Source organism: Eucalyptus grandis, chromosome 9 (assembly GCF_016545825.1).
Source record: "Eucalyptus grandis isolate ANBG69807.140 chromosome 9, ASM1654582v1, whole genome shotgun sequence".
NCBI classification, from domain to species: Eukaryota; Viridiplantae; Streptophyta; class Magnoliopsida; order Myrtales; family Myrtaceae; genus Eucalyptus; species Eucalyptus grandis.
The window spans coordinates 27503474-27528704 of NC_052620.1; the positions used below are offsets into that span (position 1 = coordinate 27503474).

The window sequence follows — 25231 nt, forward strand, 5'->3', positions numbered from 1 at the left end:
ATTTTTACGAAATTACCAACGTGTATTGATTTTCCATTTCGCACTCCGAACGCGAGGTTCCTGCATAGATCTGCTGACCATGCAATATATCGTCCGCGTCACGTGACACATGGGAAATTTGACGTCGAATCAGCACAACTTTCATTTATTTCTCAATCAGCAAGCCAGGTTAAATATAGATTTCATCTTTCGAGTTTCTGTACATGTGCAATGTAGTCCGCTTTAGTTTTTCATTCTGTTCAGTCAAATTTTCCAACTCTTTTTTATTTATGCAATTTCATCTTCTCAGTTTTATGTTGTGCAATCATGTCCTGTTTTTTTAAGGGATAATGATATAAATAGTCCCTGAATTTTGATTTGATGTGTAATATAAATTCTGAACTTTTAATTTATTTAATGATGTAATTCATGAATTTTTAATTTATTCAATATAGTTCATGAACTTTTAATACATATTCAATTTGATCCATGAATTTTATAAAAATGTTTTATATTATCCACCTACTAATTCAAGTTTAAAGACTATATTAATAACCAAACCGACCATATATCGAAAGTTCATGAATCATATTAAATAAATTAAAAGTTTGAGATCACATTACATATTAGGGCGGGCATTTGTTTCATTTTTCATTTTTATTTATTTATTTGTAAACTTTTATGCAACCAAAAACGCTTGGATTACACGAATGGAAGGAAAGCCATTTCAGGTTCAGCTGGCAACATTCTTTTCTCCCTCTCCCTCTCCCTCTCTTCCCGATAAATAAAAGAAACAAACAATATTTCAAAAGCCATGGCGGTGCTCACGGTTACGGCACTCTCCACGCGCGCTTCCTCCGCCGTTTCGCCGCTCTAGGAGACTTCGCCGCCGTGAGTTATCTCTCTCTCTCCCTCCGTCCCCGTCCGGCCTCCTCACCGCCGCGATGCTCTCGCGAGATTGAGGCCGCCGCCGCCGCTTCTCCTTCTTCTCCTTCTTCTCCTTCGGTGTCGCCGGAGTCGTGCTCTGATTGTCTCGTTTAGCGGTGGCAGAGTTGTTCATGTCGCGCTCGGAGCGTTTTTCCTTTCCGGTTTTGGTTCCGTCCTGACGCGTTCGTTTTTTCTCATTTTGCCTTGCGGTCGCGTGGTGGAAATCGCCCTCCGTTCTTATTGACGATAGGGTGGTGCGGTGCGATGTCGGCGGCGCGGCTCGCCGGAGCCGCTGCGGCTCCTAATGGCATGACGAGCAGGCCGAGCGAATTGAGCGCGGCGGCGATGAGGCGGAGGAGGAGATTGCTCGCCCCTGTCCGCGCGAGCGGTGTTCGTAGTTTACCGGCTCTTGTCGATAGAGAGAGGTTCCGCAGTTCCGGATGCCGTCTGTCTGCGAATCGCGGGCGGTTCTCGCCGCTTTCGGTCCGTTGTCAGTCGAGTTCGGATTGCGACGTAGGCTCTACAGATGTTGATGAATACGCGGGTTCTTCGTCCTTGAGGGATGAGCTCTCTTCAAGAGATGATCCTTGTGCCGAGAAAACAGAGGAAGCCACGTAAAGTCCTCAACTCCTTGTACTTGATGTTGTGGTTTTGGCTAGAAATATGTGCTGCTGATATTGCCGGTTGCTGCTTGAAGTGATGAGCACTTGTGGTGTGCATCTTTTGCTCAATTTTTCATTGGTAGTGTCGAAATAATTCTAAACACACGGCAAAGCATAAGTTTATCGGCTTTGATGACTGACATACAAGTATTGACAGATGAGAATTCTACTAGGGTATTATTGTAGTTGACTCCAGAGCACGAGATGAACTCTAATTTGGTTTTCGCAAAATGGTATTCTTATTATTTGTCTTGGTTTACGCCAGTGAGTTGACAGCGATTCCTCAAGGCCAATCACGTATCACTGATGTGAAAAGAGAGATCATAGCACTCTCTCTGCCTGCAATGGCAGGACAAGCTATTGAGCCCTTAGCACAGCTGATGGAGACAGCTTATATCGGTAGATTGGGTATGTAACCTTCTCTTTTATGTGAAGTTTATTAACTACCTCGCATGGAAAAAATATGCATTAGTGAAGTCTTCTTGATTTATGTTCTCTGGAAATGCTTTGGAAAATGTTCTGTCATCAGAGAATGGCACATTTTCTTTGACTTTGAATTTTTTGTGTTCTTGTGATGGTTACAATTGGATATCAACAAAAATGTTTATCTTTTGTCTTATTATGGTTCTCGTCTATTCTCCAGTCAGGGATGTGGATTTTACTTCTTAGTTAACTAGAAAACTTTGCTTATTTTTCTGTGTCAGTATACAAAAATTGCAAGTTTTTGGAGCCGTGTTGTTTGTACAATTTGACCTCCCCAATATATTGCTTACTTTTACCAAAAAATAAAATAAAATTGCAGCCAGTTTAATTCTTTGTTTGAATATGGAAGCAGAGGGAAAGAAAGGGAAACAAGGATAGAAATATCTATACATGGATGAATAAGTCTGGACACTTCCCTCTTTGCTTCGTTTAGAACTTCCTAGCTATGAGTCTGTAAAGATGTCTTTTAACTCAATGCATCATGAGTTGGTCCTTAGAGCTTATCAAGCAAGAGATTTGGTTTTATACTTCTTATATATATATTGATAAAACCTTTTTTTTTTCTTGGTTACCCTAGATTTTCACCCATCACGATTTATTTTCCATTAAAGTTATACCTCTATGTCATATTCGAATGTCACTGTTGGTCTCAGCTGTTTTGAATTTTGCGCCTTTTGTTTATTGCAAAAGGCTTTTCCTCATCCAGGAACAATATACAGATGCAGTATATTGCATTTAAAATAAGAAGTGAGTACAGAATATCATGCAATTGTAGCCTAGTAAACTTCTTTAATTTGCTCTTCCCATGGTTTCTCTCCTATTCAAAAGTTCCAATAAGAAAAGAAAGGTCCTATACCACTTTTGATCCATGTGTTATTTCTCTCAAAGCTACATATTTGAACGAAAGTATTTGTTTTCGAGGGGAATGAAATACAAATGCAGTTCTCTGTTAACTCATAGTGGTAGTTTCTGAATGCCTAAATTTATCCATCTTGTGCAATTGTTTTCTCTTGATAAGTATCTGGAACATTAGGTGTCGGCTAATGAATATCAGGAAGCATGTCTGTCCTACTTGTGAGTATTACTCCTTGATTCTCTAGTCATCAATGTCATTAGCTTTCATTAAGGCGTCCACAATCTTATAAAAAGAGGTGTGAATTTTTTTAACTGTCCAGATATGGATGATTGTCCCTTTCTTTGTTTGATCAAGCTTATGCCATATCAATTTTCTGTGATCCTTATATATATATATAACCTTTTTGAGGCAATTTTTTTCTTCTTGTGGTCCCCTTCATCTTCTAGGTGCTGTGGAGTTGGGCTCAGCTGGTGTTTCCATATCAATATTTAACATCATATCAAAGCTTTTTAACATTCCTCTGCTTAGTGTTGCTACTTCCTTTGTGGCTGAGGACTTATCTAAAAGTGCAAGTAAAGATTCTGCCTCAGGTGAAGTGAAATTTTGACATATGCTGCTCCTGCGAGGTTGATGATTACTATGAAACTTGTAGTTTTTTGTTATCTAATGGGATCCATTTGGTGTACAGTGGAGGGAATTCTTAAAAGCAATGGTAATCACATGGGCAAAGCATTTATAGTAGCTGAGAGGAAGCAATTATCATCTGTGTCCACCGCTCTGCTATTGGCAGTTGGGATAGGCATTTTTGAGGCCATAGCTTTATACTTTGGATCTGGACAATTTTTAAACATGATGGGCGTATCATCAGTAAGTTTTATTTACAATATGTCATTTTATGATAAGCCATGTAACACTCTTTGCAATGGATAGTTATACGTCTTTGTTGCAACATCCTTTACACTTGCCTTACTGCTTTGCTACTGAAGAACCTATCACCTGATATATTTAAATTTTGAAGTAGTGCTTTTATCGATGTGTATGGCTTGTTAGAGGTTTAACATAGTTTCTTCAAATTGTTTACAGGCATCACCCATGCACGGTCCAGCACAATGTTTTCTTTCTCTAAGAGCACTTGGAGCCCCTGCAGTGGTAGTGTCCTTGGCACTTCAAGGAATTTTTCGTGGGTTTAAGGACACAAAAACTCCTGTTTTATGTCTAGGCAAGTACTTGTTAGGATTTGTGTAATTACTACTTGGATGCTTTTGGACTTACGTTTCTTTCTTGGTATATTGCACATAATTATGCTCAAAATTATCACAGTTACATGTTAGTTCCTAGAGCTCTGGACGTCTCTTCCTCCCCCCATCAAGGAAATTAACATTGTAATTTTCTGTAACTCTCCAAGTTATTGTTGGAGCGTGTGACTATAACAAACTCATCATTAGAAGTCCAAAAAATGATATTAAGCTTATCATCCTGTGTGATGCTTTTCTTCTCTAACCTAAATGTAGACCACGTTTTTCCGAGCTTTAGTCCTACTATTGCCATCAATTTAATGATGGCAAAGGGATGGTGCACTAATGCCAAAAGGAGGATAGTTGAGGAAGGCTGCACCACCTCATGAGTGATGCCCAGTTTTTTCCTAGCTTATTGTGATTAGGTGCAAAGAAAGCGGCTTCAAAACTAGTATTACCATAAATTACTTCTGGGGTCTTATTTGTTTATTTTTTAAATATAAGAGTATATGTGCATTTCCAGTAAAAGTGGACATCTGATAAATTCACTTCCATGTCTCTGTTGCTGAGGAAGGTAGAAGTTAAAGGTAGACCCCAGCATTTTCATATAGAACTTAATATAGTCATGGACTTGTGAAAAGAGTCAGAGTGATAAACTTTATCTCATGAATTTAATACCTCTATTGATTGATACAGTTCCTTACATGCAGGTATCGGTAATTTAGCAGCAATTTTCTTGTTTCCTGTACTTATGTATGGCTTTCGACTGGGTGTTGTTGGGGCAGTCCTTTCTACTGTTTCATCACAGTAAGTTTCTTTTGCTGTTTTGTAAACCTTTTGTTTACTGAAGTACGACACTATATGAAGATTCATGTATATGTATCAGGTACCTTGTCGCCTTACTAATGATTTGGTATCTTAATAAAAGAGTTATTTTATTGCCTCCAAAGATGGGAGCACTGCAGTTTGGGGGATATATAAAATCTGGCAAGTGTTTGATTTCCTTCAGCATTGTTCCTCTCTCCCCTCCCCCTCCCCCTCCCTCCCTCCCTCCCCCTTTCTGTTCACTTTTTCTGGGAAAAAGTTGTTCTGCACTAAGTTTTTACTGTCAGTGGAGAACTTTTCACTCCAGATTCTCAATAAGGGGTTCGAATCAACTTGAGAGTCCACTTGCTCTTTTTCCTTATAGTCTTATGCATCAAGACATAGGATATTATCCTAATTCCCTCAATTTTGGGATCCGACAGGTGGGTTTCTTCTTGGAAGAACTCTTGCCGTTCTTACAACCATGACTGTGGGAACATCTATGGCTGCTCGTCAAGGTCCATTAGCAATGGCTGCTCATCAGATATGCATGCAAGTTTGGTTGGCTGTCTCTCTTTTGACAGATGCACTGGCTGCATCTGCCCAGGTGAACATTATTTTCTTCCCTCATTAGATTTGCATTTTCATATTTCCTTTTTAAAGGTTTACTTAGCCTCTATTCTAAGAATTAACCAAAGCCCTTTATTTTTGGGGCCGAAAACTAAAGCTCTATAATTGTCATCTGTCTAATCAATCAGTTTGTGGGTTTTATAACCATGTCATATTTTCTTCAAAGAGTAGGATTGAGAAGGAGTGGACTAGCTATTCTTAAGGATAGAATTGATGACGAAAGGTATGGTGTAGCTCACTTAACTAATAATTTGCTTCTTGTCTTGGTTTTCACATAAATAATAGATACAAATATCTGTCAGTGGCATTTTGATTCCAAAACTGCCATGAGAGCACTTGTGAGGAAGAAAACTGAAGGAAAATTAGACAGAAGTAAAACAATTCAGTTCATGACTGTTCACATCAGAATAGCAACTTCATAAAAAATAGACCAAGAATGGGGTAGCTATACTGTTAAACCGAACTTACCTTAGGCATAAATATTGGCTAGTGGAGTGTTAAAGTTAAGCAACACAACAAGTACTTCGTAAAGACATATTATTTTCCCTGATAACGCACTTCTTTCCTAAGATTTCTAGTATCTGTATTTTCTATATATGATTCATCTCACCCAATTTGCAGTCAAACTAATTATCTTTTTATTCATGCACTTTATAGGCCCTGATTGCTGGTGCATTATCTAAATCTGACTACAGAACTGTAAGAGAGGTGACAGACTTCGTATTAAAGGTGAGATTTCATAGCTTGCAGCTTCCAGAATTACTTTTATTCATCTTCCAGAATTACTTTTATTTAGGTGGACTGTTTCAGAACTCTCTCATAGGGTCGAAGTTCACCAGATTGGCTATTGCTCTATTTTATTTCGCATAAAGACACTGACGCTCCTACATTTTCAGATAGGATTATTGATGGGAATCTCCCTAGCTGCAATTCTCCTAATATCTTTTGGCTCTTTAGCAAATTTGTTTACCAATGATGCTGAGGTGTTACTTATTGCTAAAACTGGCGTACTGGTATGTATGGTGGTTTATCAAGATTCTGTTGACATGAACATATTCAGGGCCTCATCTCATCTCATCTCTCTCCCCCCCCTCTTTCTTTCCTCCCCCCAACGACAAAAACACAGTTCGTGAGTGCTAGCCAACCATTGAGCGCTCTGGCTTACATTTTTGATGGCCTCCACTATGGTGTTTCTGACTTCCCATATGCAGCTCGTTCCATGGTGAGTTGAGAATGTGTAAGGAAAGAACCTTGCGAGGATGATTTTCAGAGGCCTGCTGGTTGCCTAACAATGGAATTTTCTCCTTTATAGATATTGGTGGGGACAATATCTTCGGCATTTTTGCTGTTTGCTCCTAGGATGATTGGTCTCCCTGGAGTTTGGTTGGGCTTGTCTCTCTTTATGGGCTTGCGTACAGCAGCAGGCTATTTCAGGTATACCGTCTCATACTTTTGCAAGTTTTTTAGGTTTGATAATATTTGGCATGTCTCTTCTTCTTCTTTTTTATAACTTAAAATAGCATCAGCATTATGACAATGGCAGTACTTTATGTTTGCCCTCTGTGGTCTTCACAATTTAAAAGGGTGTGATAGGCATTGCTATAATGATATGCCTTGGCATCATATATTTCTTGCATCCAGTTCTGTCTCTCTCATATGGACGGTGGATTATTTGTAAACTGGAAATGCTGATTGCATGATACTTGAACAAAAAATAATTTTGCAGCATTTCTCTCATATAGCAGTTATCTAAGGACACGATTTCCACCAATTTTCAGATTATCAGCAAAGACTGGTCCATGGTGGTTCATGCACAGAGAGATGCAGAAATTTGATGTGAGTAAAGTATACTCTGGTTTTTCACATGGGTTGCATTAGTTTATGATGTGATTACTGGTTTATAAGTGCTTTTTTATCTTAAGTTGTGTTAATATCTTTTCCCTAAAAAACAGCTTCCTACATGAGAAAGAATAATTCATTAAAAAGTACTCCCATGTTTGAGGCAATTTCAATGAGTTCTCTTAAAGAAGTTTCAGGGGCAGTGATCAGCCCAATAAGTCACAAAGGACCGCTAATGGTGGTGGTGATGTGTTGTCTTTGGTGACAACCAGCCTATGCGTTCCCCCAATTTACTTTCTAGTATTTTATTGCCATCTTTGTCCTTTTCTATCTCAACTTGTAACTTTTTTGCCATTTTCTTTGTTAACAAAATTTTTGATAATGATGAAATTAGATTTTTCCACTTTGTCAGAAAAGGATAACTAGTTCTGTTTTGTCAATGGAATTTTATTTCACTGGAAAAGGAATGGATATTCTCAAGCGATTGAAAAGGCTATGTTTGAAACTTGTAGGTGTAGCATAAACTTGCAAGCTATTAGGGCAATAGCCTAAATGGTACTTATTCTAGAGGAATATACAGCAGTTTCTGCTGCGCAAATATATAAAGCTAAGTTGTGTAGAAGTCTTGAGATGAGCTTTAGTGGTTGTACACAGCTGTACATCTTTCATATTAAAGCTGAATGAGTACTTGATGATGAGATTGAATGGTTTGTGTATTCAAATTACTCCAAAATAGGGAATGCAAATTTTCTTGAAGCTCTCTTCAGCCTCATAGTCATCCAGTTTTCTTACAGTTTTTATCGTTTCAGTCATATAGCCTTTTTGTTAACTGTTTATGATGAACATTATAGGGTATTTATAGATGATTACAATTCCAGTGTTTTCTTTGGAGGGAGTTTATTTGCGCAATTGCCCATGGAAATTAATTCTGTTATGTCTAATGTCTTTCTAAAGCAATATGTTCTAACACATGCTTGTTCTTCAGCTCGCTGGTTGAAATGGGGATATTCTTCAGTTACGAGGTGCTTTGTGCTATTGATATTCTGATCCAGGATTAGGCGTCGTGCTATTGATATTCCAACCCAGCATATGCATAGGACGCAGATAATTTTTGGTTATCCAGCACATTCTTTTTAGTGTCTTACAAAGTAGAGCTTTCCTATTTTGGCGTGAAGGCGTGCTCCCATGCCTGTGCCAACTTTTGAGTCTCTATTAGGAAAAAAAGATGAAATCGAGCAACTATTTCTTCATTACCTTGTTCTGTTTCTGTCATTTCTTGTATATTCAGAAACGTTTGCTCTAAATCTCTCACTCTCACTCTCTCTCTCTCTCTCTCTTTTTTTTTTTTTTTTTTTTTTTGGGGGGTGGGGGTTGTTAAATATTTGTTAATAGCATGATCATTAGTCAATCTAGCTGGAATTCATTTAAGCAAGGTTGCATCCCTAAAGCAGAAAGTGGGATTTGGGGGCTGATGCCTTAGATATTTGTAGACGATTTCTTATGGCTAAGGTCGAATTGGGCAAAGCCAAGGACTTTCTACAGATGGATCCTGCAACTTCAGAATATCACGAGGGATTGATCATTCCGGCACCTTCAGTTGTATAACTTGTGACGCAATCTGTGGATCAACTCCCTATTGATCTGTGACTAGACTGTGGATGGATTTGTTGAAATTGATACGACGTATGTATAAATGGAATAGTTGGTTTCTCGAATGGCATATCTGCTCTGATTTTATACCCCACCTTATCTATCGGAATGGACGCATTGCTTGTGCAATTTTCTGTCTCTTTTTCTCTTTTTCGGGATATTTTACTTTCTTGAGAAGAAATGATAGGGAATAAACGTCGTGTGTATTCTTGCTAATCGTTATTGAAGTGGGGGATGAGCTTGGCAAAGGAATCTCTCATTTTCCAGAATATTGCCTTGGTCAAGGCCGCCTCCTTTTCAGAAAAAAGATCGTCATAACTGGCGATCCCCATCATGGATGCGGGCGGCCTTTTTATTTAGTATCTGTCCATCCAATCTTCCTCCGTCTAACAGAGTTATTCCAATACAGACTTATTTTCACACGTGCGTCTGTACGCGTGTGTAAGTGTGTGCGTTATAGAGAGAGAGAGATCTAAGTTCTTTCGGAGACCTTAGTGTGCAAGCCCTCTCCAAAACCTGCAACCGGATTGTAAGCCACACGTCCTCTCACTTTGGTCCGCCTACGAAGAAAATCGAGAGCAACTGAGAATGAGGGATGAGATCATGTCATTCCTACCAAAGAAAAACCTAGACAAGAGCCATCGTCCCAGGAGAAAAGAGCGATCGATGCTAGTAACACCTGTATTTAGTCACCAGGACGTGTATAAACACTGCCAGGGCCGCCTTAACATACTGATCTCCATCGCGCATTGTCTCATCCCTCCCCTGAATGGCCTTAAGTTCTTTGAAATCGTGACCAAGTCGAGCTCCTGCATCTCGGGAAATTCATGAGACACTCTTGTCAAGGAGTCGTGTTTTTGGCTCGATGCATAACAACTCGGTTGCATCTTCCAGGGGAAAAAAAACAAGATGAAGATGAAAGAAAGGGAGTTAGCATCTGATATCGACTTGATGTGTAAATGTCATCTATCTGTATTCGTCCGAATCAAGGGTGCGCCTCGCGTTTTGTCCTCTCAAAGTATTGCCCCGTCTTCAGCTCGATATCCAAGTGAAAAGATCAGAACATTGCCATTCGCATTGCTCTTATTTATGTACTTAGAGCGGACAAGGAGAATAGTTTTGGCTACCTACATACCTGTAACTCTTCCAGGACTGAAAGATGGGCTGATAGAAAGTTGACAATCAAAGTGATTCCTGTCGATACCGTCTCGAAGCTGGCATAAAGAACTACGAGCATGATGTTGAACACTAATTCCTTGGTCAAGAACTGCTCGGTCTGCATATCAGCGATGGCATGATCAAGAAGGTCTCCTCGGCCATCAGAAGTTCCGGTTGAATTAAGCCTCTCCTTTATCATGTTCGCAAACAGGTCTTTGATTTTCTTCTGCTCCTGAGCATTGACATGAGTGTAAGACCATTATACATCCAAAGGATGTCTCAAATAGTAGGTCTTTGCTCTTTGTACCTTCAGGAAATTATGGTACGCAGTACCCGGTATGCTCAGGGGAAATGTGTATGCGTTCAGTTTAGCCTTGATTAATCTCTCGACAATTGTCTCTAGCGATTTGGCAAAACGGCTGCGAAACATGAACTGCATATTCAACTTGAAAGTCATCTGCAATATTCAAGTACTTCCGTTATCAACTGAGGTACATGTATTGTTACTTGGGAGGAGAGTTTGAAGCATTCTCCGAATATACCGATGCAGCAGAGTTCTGGACCTCTACGGACTTCCAGTTTTATCAAATGCTCAGTGTTCTGCCAACCATCTCTTCTATCCGAGTAAGCTGGCTCTGCTTTAGGCTCTCGTTACCGAAATGGCTCAGTGAAATGCTTCTCAGGTACCTGTAAACCACTCCCATAGCGTTTACCCTCGCCTCGCCTTCAAGCGCTGAGAGCTTGGAGAATGTGTTCATGTACCAAAGTTTGACCAATCTTCCTTCCTGATGAATGAGATAATTGTTGAATTGAGCATCAGAGGACACGACAACATGTTGCCTGGCCACGCTTGTCCAAAAAATGGGTCCATATCTGCAAAGACAAGGTCGGTTAGAAGCATTCTTCAATAGGTAAACACGCAGTACAGGTCATCCGGTTAGGAGTAAGTTACTTTTAAACTCTTCCTTTGATGAATCGATGAAGACTGTATGAGTAACTGGGCCGAATCAAGTGAAGGGTCTCCCCAATTAAGGGCAAGCCCTCGCAGCCTGGAGGTGGGGTACCCTGGCTCATGGTTGTTGCAGCAGTGCGATGGATCTTCTGATCAATCTTGGATAAAATATAATAACCAAAAAAGAAGAAGAAAAAAACAATGCACACAACATAATTCCACATCCTTACGGCTTTTACTTTTCCCCAGGGAAGGTGGCTCGGAAGTTGGCTAGAACAGGCAAAGAGTTGCAGATATTAACAGCTTATTAGCAGCCTTTTATAGAAGGTCGATACGGATCCAAATCCGGTCACAATGGTCTGGTATTTAGGTTAGGCAAATTTTCCCCCCTATCTGGCGGGGATTATGCCTAGTTGTTCAACACCAATTGGGAACGGACTAATCCCTAACAGAACTAGTCCGAGGAATGGATACAATGGGGAGGATCTGCACTCGAGGCCTCTCGTTTCTCGAGGCGGAAGACTCAAGATGCGGAAACCATTGCCTCGACACACTTGGCCTCTTAGGTTAGGCAAGTTACTTCTCAGGCACGGGACGAAAGGATTTCTGTGCGGGGTTAATAACGTAATAGCCATCGGAAATGGTCGTAAATGTGCTTATAAATTTTTTTATAATTCTGTCTTATCCAACTATTCCCCCCACAAAAGTACATGCACAGCAAGTGGATCATGAGCAAAGGCCTAAATCAATTCTGTTCGTAGTATGTGCTTATTGGATAGCTCATTCAGAAGCTGGAATTTACAAGTACAAATGTCATGATGAGAGGATGGTTTATTAGAAATACTCCTTAGAGACGAGGAAGTATGCTAACTTCCATCAAACAGATAACTTGCGACCATATAAACGGATTTTCCTCACAAAACTCTTCATCTACAGATAGTGATCACACTGTATATAAATTATGCAGTGTTGGCCCAAAAAAATTGACATTGGACCAATTTCAAGAACCAAAACATACAAGAATGGCACAAGGAGTATGGTCGGAAGTATAACTCAGCCATCACAAGGAGGTTCTAACAGTTAATCCAGATTAGCAATAACGGCATCCACAACCTCCTGGGTTGTGCTGTCTCCTCCGAGATCTTTTGTCCGGACTTTACCCTCTGAGATAACTCGCTTTACTGCAGTCTCAAGTCGATCGGCAAAGGATGGAAATTGCAAGTGCCGCAACATCATAGCAGATGAGAGAAGCAAGGCCACTGGATTTGCCTTCTTCTGCTCCATTATCTTTTCATTCCCAACGTTTCCTGCTGAAGCACCTTGTTCAAAAACAGCAGTGTCTGCCCCCACATTGCCTGGACCATTAAAAAGTCAACAATTGATGAGATATCCAAAGCAATTGCATTAGAAGGCAATTTTGGGGAACTCCCTTAAATCAACTTAATCCCATGAGTTTTCACCAAAAAAAAAAAAAAAAAACTTAATCCCATGAGAGTCTAATTCCACATATCACCCAGAGGAAAGGTAAATTTCCAAACAAATAAAGGGGAAAGTAATGATACCTCCAGGCATAACACCTGTTCCTCCGGCAATACCAGCTGCTGTATTGGCTACTAAATTGCCATAAAGATTTGGAGTCACCTATTTATTAAGAAAGAGGAAAACTCACATTATTTGGACAGAACATGAAAGAAATACAGTACAATATCAGAGCTACACTAGAAAAACTTGGTGATTAGAACTCTTAAACAGCTTCCTGAAGACTAAAGTACATAAACCCAAACAGGAAGAGAAGAGAAGAACAACTGAACATACCATCACGTCAAATTGCTCAGGCTTTGAAACAAGTTGCATGCAGCAATTATCAACTATAATCTCGTTGTACTTGATGCTTGGATATTTTGTTGCGACCTCCCGACAAGATTCTAAAAATAAGCCATCAGCAAGTTTCATGATGTTGGCTTTGTGGACAGCTGTCACCTTCTTTCTGTTGTTTAAGTATGCATATTCAAATGCATATTTTGCAATGCGTTCTGAGCAGAACTTTGTAATCACCTAGCAAATCATTCAATGAGCAACAGAGGCTACAAAATTCCTTAACTCAACAAACACACACAGACACACATGCACACGCACACACACACCCCGACGGCAGAGGAACAATCTGACTCAGAAACATATAGTATTTGATGGGAGCTCTGATAACAGATTGCATATCAAGTAATCGACACTTACAATCAAGAGAACTGTGCTTAGTGACACAAGACACAATGGCAACATATGTAGAAGCAGACCAATCAATAAAGCTTTGAAGTTCTATCTGTCTAGGAAAAATCCCATCATCAACGCTTTAACTGTCGGTGGTCTTCATCCTTCTCATCATTAAAGAACATCATTGAGGCAAGTCACGAGCAATCATCAGTTCAGCAAAGGCCTTATCCTAGTAAAATGATGCAAGTCTCATCCCTTTAAAAATAATCCCCGCATTCCAGCCAGCCAGACCTGACAGCTAACACTCCATGCCATCAGTCAACCAGCTTAGCCTGCTAGGCGGCACCTCTAACAGTACCCATTCATAACACACAGGGAGTACACAATTCGGAAATGTCAACTTACGAACCCACAATTTTGCAGCAGCAACCTAGTTGATTTCTCAGGAGCAGTATGCTTCTCAATTCTCAGCCAGCATTATTTTCACGAGCACCCGAGAATTTGGCAAAATTTTCCGCCATGTTTCACATGTGAATCCATCAACATATAAACATGTCTCCGTTCTAAGAGACTAAACTAGCCACAGAAAAATCGTCACTCAGTCGTCGTTTCTCACTAAAGCATATCAAAATGACTTTACACAACTAAACCCAACAAGAACACCAGCTGTTCAAACAAGCCGAAAACAAAGAACAGACTTTGCCCGTACCTTAAGGCTCTCCACGACTCCGGGAACCACCTCGTGCTCGAGGCCGGAGTACTCGCCCTCCGTGTTCTCCCTGATCACCACGATGTCCACCCCCTCGTGCCGCGTGGGCAGCCCGGGCAGGTTGAAGCAGTTCACGAGCGAGGCGTACAGATCGAGCTCCTTCCTCAGCTGCACGTTCAGCGAGCTGACCCCGCCCCCGACGGGAGTCCTCAGCCCGCCCTTGAGGCACACCTTGTTCTTCCGTATCGACTCGATCACCTCCTCCGGCACCCGCTTCATGTCGCCGTGGACCTCGTAGGCCTCGAAGTAGACGGGCGCGTGCATCGCCGACATGACCTGCTCGACGGCGGCGGTGACCAGGGGGCCGACCCCGTCGCCGGGGATCAGGGTCACGGCGCGCGGGGTGCCGTCGCCGGGGCGGGGCATGTAGGTGACGGTCCGGGCGGGCTGGGAGGGCGGGAGGAGGCGGCCGGTGCCGCACCGGAGAGGCGCTTGAGGATGGGGAAGGGTGAGGGCCCGGCGAGCCATGGCGGAGCGATCGGCGGTGATTGAGCGGAGGAGCGCTGGTTAGGTGTGGCTTTTGAGCAGACAGCAGGGAGAGGGCGGGTAGAAAACTCGCGCGCATGCGCGCGTGGGAAACAGAGAGAAAGCACGCTCGGCTTAATAATATATCTTCCGGAAATTTCTTATTCCTTTTTCTTTTCTCCTTTTTGCCCATCAAAACGAACAGGGTATTTTATGATAATTTGCCGTTAATAAAAATTTTAAATTTATTTTGGGAGGCGCTATTTTCACTTCTTATTTAACTATAAATCCACTTGGACCTGAGTATATTCTATGGAAAAGCAAGATGTAAGACACCCAAAAAGAAATTATGAAATACTAGATGTGTGGTACCAAGACATTAAAATAAAAAACGCAGCTAGATAAACAACTAATTGTCCCTGTAAATCAAGTGGATAGGCACTATCAACCATGTTTTTAGTGAAGTTCCAACTCAACTGAACATCAATGATCCAAAGATTGTCCAACTGGGACCGGTTAAGAGGATTTTGTTGCAAGGCATTTTATGATGATTCGTTTACTTAATAAAAATTCAAAAAATTCTTAGGCGGCGCTATTTTTACTTTTTTTGTATAACTAAATAGTAAATGGACCACGCACTAGAATTTTGGAGCATCATCATCGACATATGTCACCAAAACTTAGGTGGATTAAATTGCCCTTGCACTAGAATTTTGGAAAAAAACAAACATCAAATCACATCCATCAATAATACGGCATATAAATACCAATACATATTTAGCAAATTCAAGATGACACAATAATAGAAATTTCGTATCTCAAGTAACCGCTCATCGAGATATGGGATAAGATGGAAAGTTCTTGTAATCATCTTTCTTTAATATTCATAACATCATATGCAAAAGCGTTTTCCTACATTTGATCATGTAGAGTCCACTCAACCAAAAAATGAGTTTCATACCACTTGACTAACAAATCACCGTAAAGAATCATTGCAAAGACTTACTCTACTCTTCAAAAACTTCTACCATTTGACACAAATTGAAAAGCAAAGTGCAGCTAAAATTCATTAGTAAAATACAATTAAATCATAAAAAGTTCAAAATACTTAATATAAACCATGAATATATAACTTCACATTTTGTTAATTCACTTGAACTTTTAAACACCCGAAAACAAAACAAATGACACTTAATTAATACTCAACAAAAGTTTTAAATTAAAATTACTATTAGTACTATTTTTTTTTTTGGGTAAAGGGTAAACTATTAGTACTATTGATGAACATTTCAATATAATATAATATAATATAATATAATGTATATTTTACTTGTTTGAATATATAAGATAATTATATATAATATAATATAATATAATATAATATACAGGGGTTGGTTTAGGGTTCATCTAAAACTCTAGGATCGAAAACCAACCCGTTTCTTGATCGTGCGGACGATCAACAACCTAGACCGCTGCTCACCCCTAGTGCGGACGATCAACAAACGTGTCGTGTCGACAGTGGTCTGCCCCGCGATTCCGTCTGTTAAAATTGTGCTGGGGGACGAGGTGAGCTCTCCCGTGGAAATGGAGACGGCGGCGGCGGCGGCGGCGGCGGCGGCGGCGGGGTTGAGGAACAGGTACTGGGTCTTGCGGCACGGCAAGAGCATCCCCAACGAGAGGGGCCTCATCGTTTCCTCGCTGGTTCGTCTCTCCCTCGCTCCCTCTCTCTCGCTTTCTGATTCTGGGCAAATTACGTACGATACGTGGCGAAACCCAGTACTGGATTCTGGTTTCATGTGACGCGCGATCGTCTCTGCTCGCAATGGATTGGGAAAAAGATGCGATTTTGGCCTCTGGGTTCGCGTTTTTAGCTAACTTGCGACGTTGATTATGCTGCGCTTGTTGGCTCTCTGAATTTGATTTGGGCTCGTTGCTGATCCGGGATCTTGGGGGGTGATATCTTTCTAGGAAAATGGCACGCTTCCGGAGTATGCATTGGCCTCAGATGGTGTCGATCAGGCGCGAATGGCCGGCGAGCTCTTTCTCCAGGTTCGGGAGTTTCCTGAGAGAGCTATGCTTTCGTGGTTCTTTATCGTTCATTGTGCGTCGTGCTCGAGTTCATGAGATTCTAGCTAATGAATGGGGCTCCAATTTTAATTCAATGGATTTCCGCCTCGCGGATCAGGGTGTGAGTCTTTGATAAGGGAATCCAATTTGACACGGAGAGGTTTGTTATGGTAGTTTCAAGAAGTTGATTAACACACATGCTTATACTGTTTCATAGTCGGAGACTCTTCTGTTTCCATGCTGATGAAGAGGGGTGAAATTAACTTCTAACTTGAAAGAAGCTTTTTCCGAAGATGATAATATTGTCCACACTAGAGGATTGTTCAGGACATGATCGGCGACGAAGTATACTTCCTGATAATGACAGAGTAAACATTTAGATGAGAAACTTGGTGTCTTGCAATCTCCAGTGCAGGATCACGGTGCTTTAGTGAATTGACGGAGATGCTTGTGCAGGCACTGAAAGAAAATGATATTCCGCTAGAGAATGTCCGTATTTGTTACTCACCATTTGCGAGAACCAGCCACACTGCGAGAGTTGTTGCGTCGGTTCTGAATATTCCATTCGAGGGTCCACAATGCAAGGTAAGCTATTTTCCTTTCAAGAGCTCATTCAATGTAATCTTGGCATAGAGAAGTGTCACGCGTGATAGCCATTGATAAATGCAAGAGGACTAATTCAGAAAACTTCTCCAATCAAGCATAATTAGTGAACTTGTTGAGGACGTCCTAGTCCTACTTGATCTATTTGGCTGTATGAGATAATGTAATTCATATGAGATAATGTAATTCAAGGCATTCCGGACTTGGATAGTGTATGTTCTCCTTGCTCGTGAATTAACAAGTTAACATACTAGAGCTGCTGCTTCGTTTGGTAGGCGATAGTGGATCTTCGGGAACGTTATTTCGGTCCTTCATTTGAGCTCAAGTCACATGATAAAGTAAGCAAGTTTCAGCAACTTCATTCTCAGCGTACTGTCTCCGTGCTGTCTCGATTGGCTGATTAGTGTTTCTCCTTCCTGTTCTCAATCAGTACACTGAAATATGGGCACTTGATGAGAAAGATCCATTCCAGAAGCCAGAAGGCGGAGAATGTGTCGATGATGTTGCTTCCAGACTTGCAAAAGCTATGGTGGACATTGAGACAGACTTTCAAGGGTAATTGCATTTTATTATCGTTAAGACTGTTTAGAAAGGAAGAGGAAGAACTAACATGTGCCAACGGTATCTATACACACAAGCAAAACATCCGCTTTCTTTGCACCATCGTCTGCTAGGTCACAGCCGACACAATATCCTTTGCGTAAGTCGTTAACTGATCCTCTCTTTTGACAGATGTGCTGTATTGATCGTTAGCCATGGTGATCCACTGCAGATTTTGCAGACTATAGTTTCTGCAGCTAAAATAGGAAATTCAAACATTAACGAGTTTTCATCAAGCATACAAGCAACCAGAACCTTTGCAGTCTTGTCACAACACCGGAAGTTCGCCTTGCTTACCGGAGAACTCAGGGCACTCGCATAGTTCTTGGCCTTTTGCTTTGGTTTATCGGCCTTTTGAATTTGGCGGACTTACATGGCTGGACCAGATTCTGATAAATTCATTGACAGTGTTAAGAATAATTATGAATACATTTTTTGCAATATTAGTAGCTGCGTACTATAGAACTTGTTTCTCATCCACGAAGAGGTTAATAGAGCCTAGAGGTTTTGACGTAAAAGCATGGTTGAGAATAGACATAGCCATTTTACTCTGTCAACGCCATATCTGCCTCTTCAATATGTTTAACGTCCATGTTCTGAAGTTGTCTAAAAAGGGTGCAGCAAGCCTTGTCCCAGCTCTTCAGCTTCGAATTCATTCAGTCGTAGCGTCAGAGAAGATAATCTGCACCTATTTTTCCTCCAAATCATATTACATTCTCCAGAAAGTTTCTCACTAAAGAATGTCCCACATCGCCATGTCGGTCTGCTGCAAAGTTCAGACACCAATTTCACTCACAACTATGGCGATCTGCTTTAATCCACGGGACTCGCTTACACAATTGGCAATTCAGGTAATTAGAAAAGTATCTAAATCCAGCAGCAGAGAGGAACCTGTTTTACATAAACATGCCATTTATCTGTTTAACTTTTTTGGCCGGTAACACCGGAAGCATTCAAAAACAAAGAAAATGATTCACAAATGACACAGAGATCCCTCATCCCTGGCGCCGATAATGAGATGAGCCACAGGGACTTCAAAAAACCATCGCCTATGGCACTCAACCACAGTCAGCTACCATCATGCGGATTGCTTCCTCATTAGTATAAGCATCTGGGAAGAGAATATATAGATGTTGACCAAAACTTGTGAGGCTTTTCTCGGCGTGCAGAATGAAATGGCCGACCTAGATGACATTGACCCAAGATAAAAAGCCATTCGTGGAGGGAATTCAGGTTCAACCTATCAGAAGCAATCTCAGAAAAGAACTTCAAATTGATGCACTTGTTCCTCACCAACTAGTCCTTGGTAATCCACCGCCGGCCCCTGACCTGGTACCCACCATAACTTTGGTCGCTGCTGCTTTCACCTCCACTTTCTCCACTCGTATGTCCTGATTTCCGGCGGTGCTTCTTTGCTTTTGAAACACCACTGTCACTAAAGCTGCCATTCAACAGGGGGTCGTCTATTCCACGGATCACTCTCCGTGTGGATGATGATGAAGCAATGCAGCTGTCGTCCTTTGTTCTTCTCTTATCTTTGTCATGTCTCTTTATATTTTGAGAGATCTTGTGCAACTTCTCATTGAATCTTGTAATCCCTTTCTCCACAGGTTCTACTGCCTGGGTCATTGGTGAACTTCACATCATTCACAATCTGTTCAAGAGTGAAATAGCAAGTCATAAGAGGAGAGGCAATATGAAATATTTTCTCAGAATTATAACTGCAAGAGCTTAAAACTATAGGAGAGGCATTTTTCCATATCCCTCACTTCACACAAACAATAAAAAAATCAATAAGCTTTCCTCGTCCCCTGAAAGTCATATATCACTTTCTTCCGTCAAATAGGTCCTGCAAGTTGCATTGCATAAAAATACACTAACGTCACCCTGTTGTAAAAAAAAATTCCGATCATTCTTTGTCCTCCCAGTGAGAAGAGAAGGGTTCTAGCGTGTTTCCAGAAGTAACTCTGAAAGTGACAGCTTTTATCTTCAATTACGACAAACTCTTTTCCTGTGAAGATAAATGTGTCATGACCATAACAATCAAATTGCAGAGGCAGCCAGCAATTTATTAAGAAGTTTCTAAAGTAAATTCCTACTTCTAAGTATTCAACCCTATTTTACAATCACCCACTGAATCTCAGTAAGGAATGATCTGAAACACAGAAGTCTGATACTCTCCCTCCATCAACAGGACTGTATTTTGTAAAAAGAATGAGATACATGCACACACCACCTGGAAAAGGCCCGCTATCTAACCATACTAAAAAATTGTTACTTTGACTAAATGGAAGCATGCATCCAAAATGCAAAAGCAAAAATTATAGTTGTCATTACTATGAATATGGCAAGAGTGCATGGTCAATTGGCCACCAGCAACTTCCTCAAAGCAATAAAAACAGTCATTCCCGCACTTATTCTCCAAATGGTTGTAGAAAAATAAAGGTTAACTTTATGATCTAACATCTTTAAATTCATTAACAGATTAGATAGTCACATTTCAGAACAAAAGAAAGAAACTCAGTGAAACGCAAAAACATAGAGTCATTGAGCACTTCCAAAATACCGCCAGTAAGTTCTCCATGTTGCTTGTTATGCAGTGCTTAAAAACAGAACAATGAAAACAATTCGATCTTCCCACGAGGGTGGCTTTATTTTGTATATGTAGGAAACTCAAAGCTTCATCTTAAAGATAAAGGTAGGGCAGTAGATTAAAGATGAGCAAATAACTTACATGTCCACCACCACCTACAAAAACATCCCGCACACTTTCTGTGATAGTCATTCCACTCCTTATATCAGCATCAGGCTGGGGAAGGCGTAACTTTGTGGGGCGCTCACTGTCCCTAACCTCATCAGGATCCAGAGGGCAATCAACAGATGCATAGTCTCCAAGAACTGAGATGGTTCCAGTGAATCGGTCTCCCATAAGCTCATACGGTTTTGCTGGGAATACATAAAGATGTACAACAGAAGCGATTCCCATCTGCACTGGTGAATAAGCAAACCCGTTAAACCCTTCTTTTTTCCCTGGGAATCTTGGACAGTTTAAACCTTCACTTTGTTTTCATTAATTATCATTTACTTTTAACCAAGGAGAACAATCAAACTAAAAACTTGGAAAAGAAAATTTGTGAGGATCCTTCGTACAAAGTGCTAATATGGTCCAAAACTATATTGCAGATGCACAAAAGACGGCAATGTAGATAGGAGCAAATACATTAGGCTTTAATGAGTAAATCTGTGGCAAGCATTCCCATATATCACATTTAAACGGGAAGATAGACAATACCAGAGTAACTAAGATAATCATACATCATGTAAGGAAATCAGTCCATTAGATCATGACAGGAAACAATCTGAAATCAAACTTTCCGGCAATACAGAAGCAGAGTTTGTGCACCTATATGGACCGTATGCAATAGCCTCTATTAACCAAGCTTCACTCAACCTTAAAAAACATATGGCATAAATAAAATAGGCCCCACCAATATTCATATCATTACTAATGTGACAACCACCTTGGAAAGAAGACATGCATAAGAAATAAAAAAAAAAAAAAAAAATCTACCTCTATACAGATAATGAAGTCTTGCACACTTGACTTAAACTGCAAAGCTTGAGCTATAGGACTTTTAAACAAACCAAGGGCGTACAGAATAGCTATTGCAACGCCCTGCCACCAAGTCAAAAACACAATCGACTTAAATGTGAGAAACTTGGCCAATGGTTTTATATGTGCCAATTCGTCCTTGGTGACAGTGTAAAACTGAACTAAGCAGTACAGAGCCCAGGACTGGCTGAAATTTAGAACAACAGCAATGTAAGGGTATCTGCAAGAACAAGATAAGACAAACAAATTAGTAAAATCTACAAATAAGACTTCAAATAATGCCAGAGTCTTGTGAATCATAGGAATGCTGTTAAACCATTTCAGGGTCCATGTGTCAAAATTATAAAAGTACATGTTGCAGTTAAGGTGATTTGCACTAAATTAATTGCAAAATTTCTTGCTACAAGCTTAGTTTATATGGTAAAAACATCCGACTCAGATTTTTTCCTAGAATAGTAACATAATAACCTCATTTACAGGAGATCACAACAATATTAACACCCACTGATAATTTGAAAGACAATCTAGCATCTCTCCAGATGAAAGGGGCCCTTTAGTCTTAAGTGCTCAATAATATGCTCTGGCCATGCCATGAATATGAACCTTGATAGGTGTTGTCTGTGAGTTTCTTAGATGTCCAAACTCATTTTCACTTGAACAGCAAAATATTCCTCTTATTCCTAAAATCTAAGCAAACAATTAATGATACTATTAAGCTACTGACTAGAGATAGTACTATGAAAACTCGAGCCTCGATGAAGGGATGAAAAAGTTAATTCAAGTGCTAACTTTATAGAGGCCCAAGTTAGCTTGTTTCATTAATAAAAGGGAAAGGAGCTGGCGTGCTTCCAAGTGCAACTATTCAATGTCCCGGTTTAATCAGTTTATTAATGAGAAGTTCGAGAATCCACAGAAACATTAAGAAAGAGTATGTATTTAACTATAGTAGAAACTTGAAAACTGATAAACAGAAATCACCTCAGAGACTAAAGAGATAGTAACAGGCAGGTGCTCCCCAATATAAAATAGAGAAACTTAAGTTTTAACAATAATGAAGAAAGCATAGATAGATTTATCACCACTCACATAACTTCTGAAAAAAGTATTCATGATATACTCACCCACATCCCCACTCAAATTCTCCGTCACAGTATACATTGAAGGCTTGAAGAATTACAGCTAGGACAGCACTTAGAGCCTTTATTATCATCTGCCAGACAAAAGCACATTTTGCACTGTCTAAGACTGAGATAGCTAAGCCATGGAAGAAAAATAAAGAGCAGAGCTGCAGAGTAAAGCTTCACAAGTAATACATACATATTGAACAATTCCAATCTTGATAACTTGGTAGAACCATTGACCGAGTTTCCACGGTTTCAAGACATAATTCATTGGAAAAGGATGCTTCACAATGCCGTGTTCAGAATAATGTTCTAATAGAGGATCTTTAGTAGCAGTACGTCCTTGTCTTTCCATAAACTCGACAGTCCTCTCTTCGCCCCCTGAAAGAAAGGTCAACAAAAGAAAAGGCTATCAAACGAGGATTCATCCGATATCTGTCAGATAATTAAAGAGAAGCCAGGAAAGTAAATCAAAACTTAGAAAATGGGCATACCCAAGCATGCGACGAGGTATCTCCCGAAGCAATACATTGCAAAGGACTCATAGCCATCTCGCAGTATTTCACAATAAACACTAATTGATGGATTCACCAATGAGACAAACTGCTAGTAAACATCTGAATTAGGGATCAAAATATTACAACATATGATAGGTGCCAAAAGGTGGCACAATACTATCCCACACAAAGGCAGCATAATTGTGAAAGAATTCATGTAAGAATACATATGCAAGTATATCAGCATTTGCAATATAGTGCATGCGTACGTGTTAAAACCAGGTCATTTCCTGTGCAAAAAAAGAGTATCAATCATCCAAGAAAAGAAGGTACACTTGGTATCACCAGACAGGAACATAAAATGTTCTGCATCTCAGACTTTTACACACAATGAATCAAGTTTATCTCTGTACAACTTACTGACTCTACCGCATAACACGGAACCATAAGGATGACGCCAATGAGAAACTTTTGCTCCTGATTAGCAAGAGAAGAAAGGGAGGGGTCAAAGCGATATATAAAATAATGTGCAGTCACAACCTAAACATGGTGTCGACGAAGATCTTAGCATTCAAGAAAAAGAAATATACCTCGGGATTTTTGTAGGCTGCTAAGTGCTCAAATAAAAGGTAGATCGAGAGAGCGAGAGTCACGAGCACAAACGCACCAGCAACTACAGTTGCCCATGTAGGAGCTGTGTATGTCAAGAAAATGATGAGATCTCGATAAGTAAAAATCTTCATCAGCTATCTCTTCAAAGATAACCAGCATAATGGATTGAGAGACGCCCCAGGTATTGCACCCAGTTGTTAATCATAAACATCCCCATCGAGATATGCAGACCTGCTCATAAACATTACAGATGTTAAGAAAAGCAAGAGTTCCAATCTAAAAGAAACTCTTCTCACTAAAGAAATTACGTTTATGTCAAAGTAACAACCACTACAAGAACTCCACCTACCATTCATAAGGTATTATTATCACTTCAAAATGAAGATGGGTTCATCACGATACGATTAATCAGACGACTGAGGAGTGACGATATGAAACCAACGAAATGTACAACTACAAGAATGCACCCATGTCCCGCTACTTAAAACTAAAGGAGAGAAAAAAGCATGCTTTGCACTCAGACTGAACTAATTTCCCTCCGTCTTGGGTGCCCAGAAGTCAACAGAAACGCAGAGAACTACAGAGAACAACCGAACAGAAAAAAGAAACAAACAAGCTAACTGAGAAATGCGAAATCAGGTACAGTAGGTGAATAAATCCAAAGAAGTAGGGAGCGTAATCCCCACGATTTTCCATAAAGAAGCAAACTTCGGGACAAAGTTCGAGAGCATGCCTTTGGCCAAATCTAGTCTTAAGCCCAACATGCCAAAACACCCCATCCCAGACCCCTTTCTCATCAATACCAAATCGCCCATTAACCGCACGACCATCTTCTTCTCGCGCGGTACGAAATCGAAGGACGGGATCGACGCCGGACAACGACTCCCCGGATTCAGGCGAACCCACGAAGGAATCTCCGGCGTTCCCGTCGAATTACAGTTCAATTTACCTCGAGAAGCGTCGAGGAAAAGCCTGTCGCTCGCACGCCCAGCTCGACCACGTTGCCGGACATGGATTCCTCGTTTTCTGCGGAAATGGAATTCCTCCGCGAGCCCTAGAATTCCGTCTCAACGATTCAACGGAAGCTTTTCCATGGAGTTTCTAGCTGAGTCAGGCACCATTCGCTTGCAGAAAAAATGAATTTTATTGAAGTATATTTTGGAAGTCACTTTTTTTTCAAGGGAAATTTATTTTCTTATATTTTGATTATATTTCATCATTTCCCCTATTTACCACGACAATATTATGTAACACGTGTGGGAAATCGTAAACCTATTCCATTAAAAATCTTTTGGCAATTTGCTAATGCAGTATTTCCGACCAATTTTGGCAAAAAATTATTAACGTGAACATTGATCGTCCTAAAAAGCATAGTTGGTGTTGACGTGAATTTTCATAATATTTTAAAGGGTTAATATCACAAAATATATATGTAACAAATTAACTCCATTTTAATTTTTTGACCTCCAAAAATTCCAAATTTACTCCAAATTTATAT

The 25231-nt window shown here is 40.3% G+C and overlaps 4 protein-coding genes across 6 annotated transcripts; 2 read left to right on the forward strand and 2 right to left on the reverse strand.

Annotated features, from left to right (window-relative positions):
• The first annotated feature begins 716 nt into the window (after nucleotides 1-716).
• Nucleotides 717-8743, forward strand: LOC104419018 (protein DETOXIFICATION 45, chloroplastic). 2 transcript variants are annotated; one of them, XM_010030518.3, is made up of 15 exons: nucleotides 719-870; nucleotides 1157-1520; nucleotides 1834-1976; nucleotides 3354-3497; nucleotides 3596-3774; nucleotides 3991-4126; nucleotides 4853-4949; nucleotides 5029-5129; nucleotides 5390-5553; nucleotides 6234-6305; nucleotides 6473-6589; nucleotides 6703-6798; nucleotides 6889-7010; nucleotides 7355-7412; nucleotides 8401-8743. In XM_010030518.3, exons 2-15 carry the CDS (start codon nucleotides 1171-1173, stop codon nucleotides 8410-8412), a joined length of 1791 nt encoding a protein of 596 aa, XP_010028820.2. In that variant the 5' UTR covers nucleotides 719-870; nucleotides 1157-1170; the 3' UTR covers nucleotides 8413-8743. The 2 variants fall into 2 exon arrangements, with proteins under 2 accessions (XP_039157310.1, XP_010028820.2); XM_039301376.1 differs by having other exon boundaries at nucleotides 717-1520; nucleotides 3354-3479.
• A 3181-nt stretch (nucleotides 8744-11924) lies between these two features.
• Nucleotides 11925-14734, reverse strand: LOC104419019 (isocitrate dehydrogenase [NAD] regulatory subunit 1, mitochondrial). Of its 2 annotated transcripts, none has more exons than XM_010030520.3 (4): nucleotides 14096-14734; nucleotides 12991-13218; nucleotides 12738-12816; nucleotides 11925-12530 (listed from the first exon to the last, which is right to left on the reverse strand). In XM_010030520.3, the coding sequence occupies exons 1-4, from the start codon at nucleotides 14621-14623 to the stop codon at nucleotides 12256-12258; spliced, it is 1110 nt and encodes a 369-aa protein (XP_010028822.2). In that variant the 5' UTR covers nucleotides 14624-14734; the 3' UTR covers nucleotides 11925-12255. The 2 variants fall into 2 exon arrangements, with proteins under 2 accessions (XP_010028822.2, XP_010028821.2); XM_010030519.3 differs by having other exon boundaries at nucleotides 12991-13230.
• A 1377-nt stretch (nucleotides 14735-16111) lies between these two features.
• LOC104419021 (metal-independent phosphoserine phosphatase) lies at nucleotides 16112-18439 on the forward strand. The gene is made up of 6 exons (XM_010030521.3): nucleotides 16112-16321; nucleotides 16589-16669; nucleotides 17144-17272; nucleotides 17566-17628; nucleotides 17721-17845; nucleotides 18023-18439. Exons 1-6 carry the CDS (start codon nucleotides 16205-16207, stop codon nucleotides 18210-18212), a joined length of 705 nt encoding a protein of 234 aa, XP_010028823.2. The 5' UTR covers nucleotides 16112-16204; the 3' UTR covers nucleotides 18213-18439.
• A 297-nt stretch (nucleotides 18440-18736) lies between these two features.
• Nucleotides 18737-24877, reverse strand: LOC104419022 (protein LAZ1). The gene is given in 10 exon segments (XM_010030524.3): nucleotides 18737-19519; nucleotides 19521-19544; nucleotides 20625-20876; nucleotides 21462-21723; nucleotides 22625-22713; nucleotides 22821-23005; nucleotides 23119-23227; nucleotides 23542-23598; nucleotides 23712-23964; nucleotides 24683-24877. Coding segments are annotated over 9 exon segments (1464 nt in total). The 5' UTR covers nucleotides 23865-23964; nucleotides 24683-24877; the 3' UTR covers nucleotides 18737-19186.
• Between the last annotated feature and the right edge of the window lie 354 nt (nucleotides 24878-25231).

What these genes read in the sequence shown, in the direction of transcription:
- LOC104419018 (XM_010030518.3), top strand. Translation starts at nt 1,171, where the DNA reads ATGTCGGCGGCGCGGCTCGCCGGAGCCGCTGCGGCTCCTAATGGCATG. An exon ending in TGACAGACTTCGTATTAAAG is followed by an intron (nt 6,306 to 6,472) that starts GTGAGATTTCAT and finishes CTACATTTTCAG; the next exon opens with ATAGGATTATTGATGGGAAT. An exon ending in CATATGCAGCTCGTTCCATG is followed by an intron (nt 6,799 to 6,888) that starts GTGAGTTGAGAA and finishes TCTCCTTTATAG; the next exon opens with ATATTGGTGGGGACAATATC.
- LOC104419019 (XM_010030519.3), bottom strand. Translation starts at nt 14,623, where the DNA reads ATGGCTCGCCGGGCCCTCACCCTTCCCCATCCTCAAGCGCCTCTCCGG. An exon ending in CTGAGCAATTTGACGTGATG is followed by an intron (nt 12,817 to 12,990) that starts GTATGTTCAGTT and finishes CTTAATAAATAG; the next exon opens with GTGACTCCAAATCTTTATGG. An exon ending in AACAGGTGTTATGCCTGGAG is followed by an intron (nt 12,531 to 12,737) that starts GTATCATTACTT and finishes TTAATGGTCCAG; the next exon opens with GCAATGTGGGGGCAGACACT.
- LOC104419021 (XM_010030521.3), top strand. Translation starts at nt 16,205, where the DNA reads ATGGAGACGGCGGCGGCGGCGGCGGCGGCGGCGGCGGCGGGGTTGAGG. An exon ending in TCGAGGGTCCACAATGCAAG is followed by an intron (nt 17,273 to 17,565) that starts GTAAGCTATTTT and finishes TTCGTTTGGTAG; the next exon opens with GCGATAGTGGATCTTCGGGA. An exon ending in ATTGAGACAGACTTTCAAGG is followed by an intron (nt 17,846 to 18,022) that starts GTAATTGCATTT and finishes CTCTTTTGACAG; the next exon opens with ATGTGCTGTATTGATCGTTA.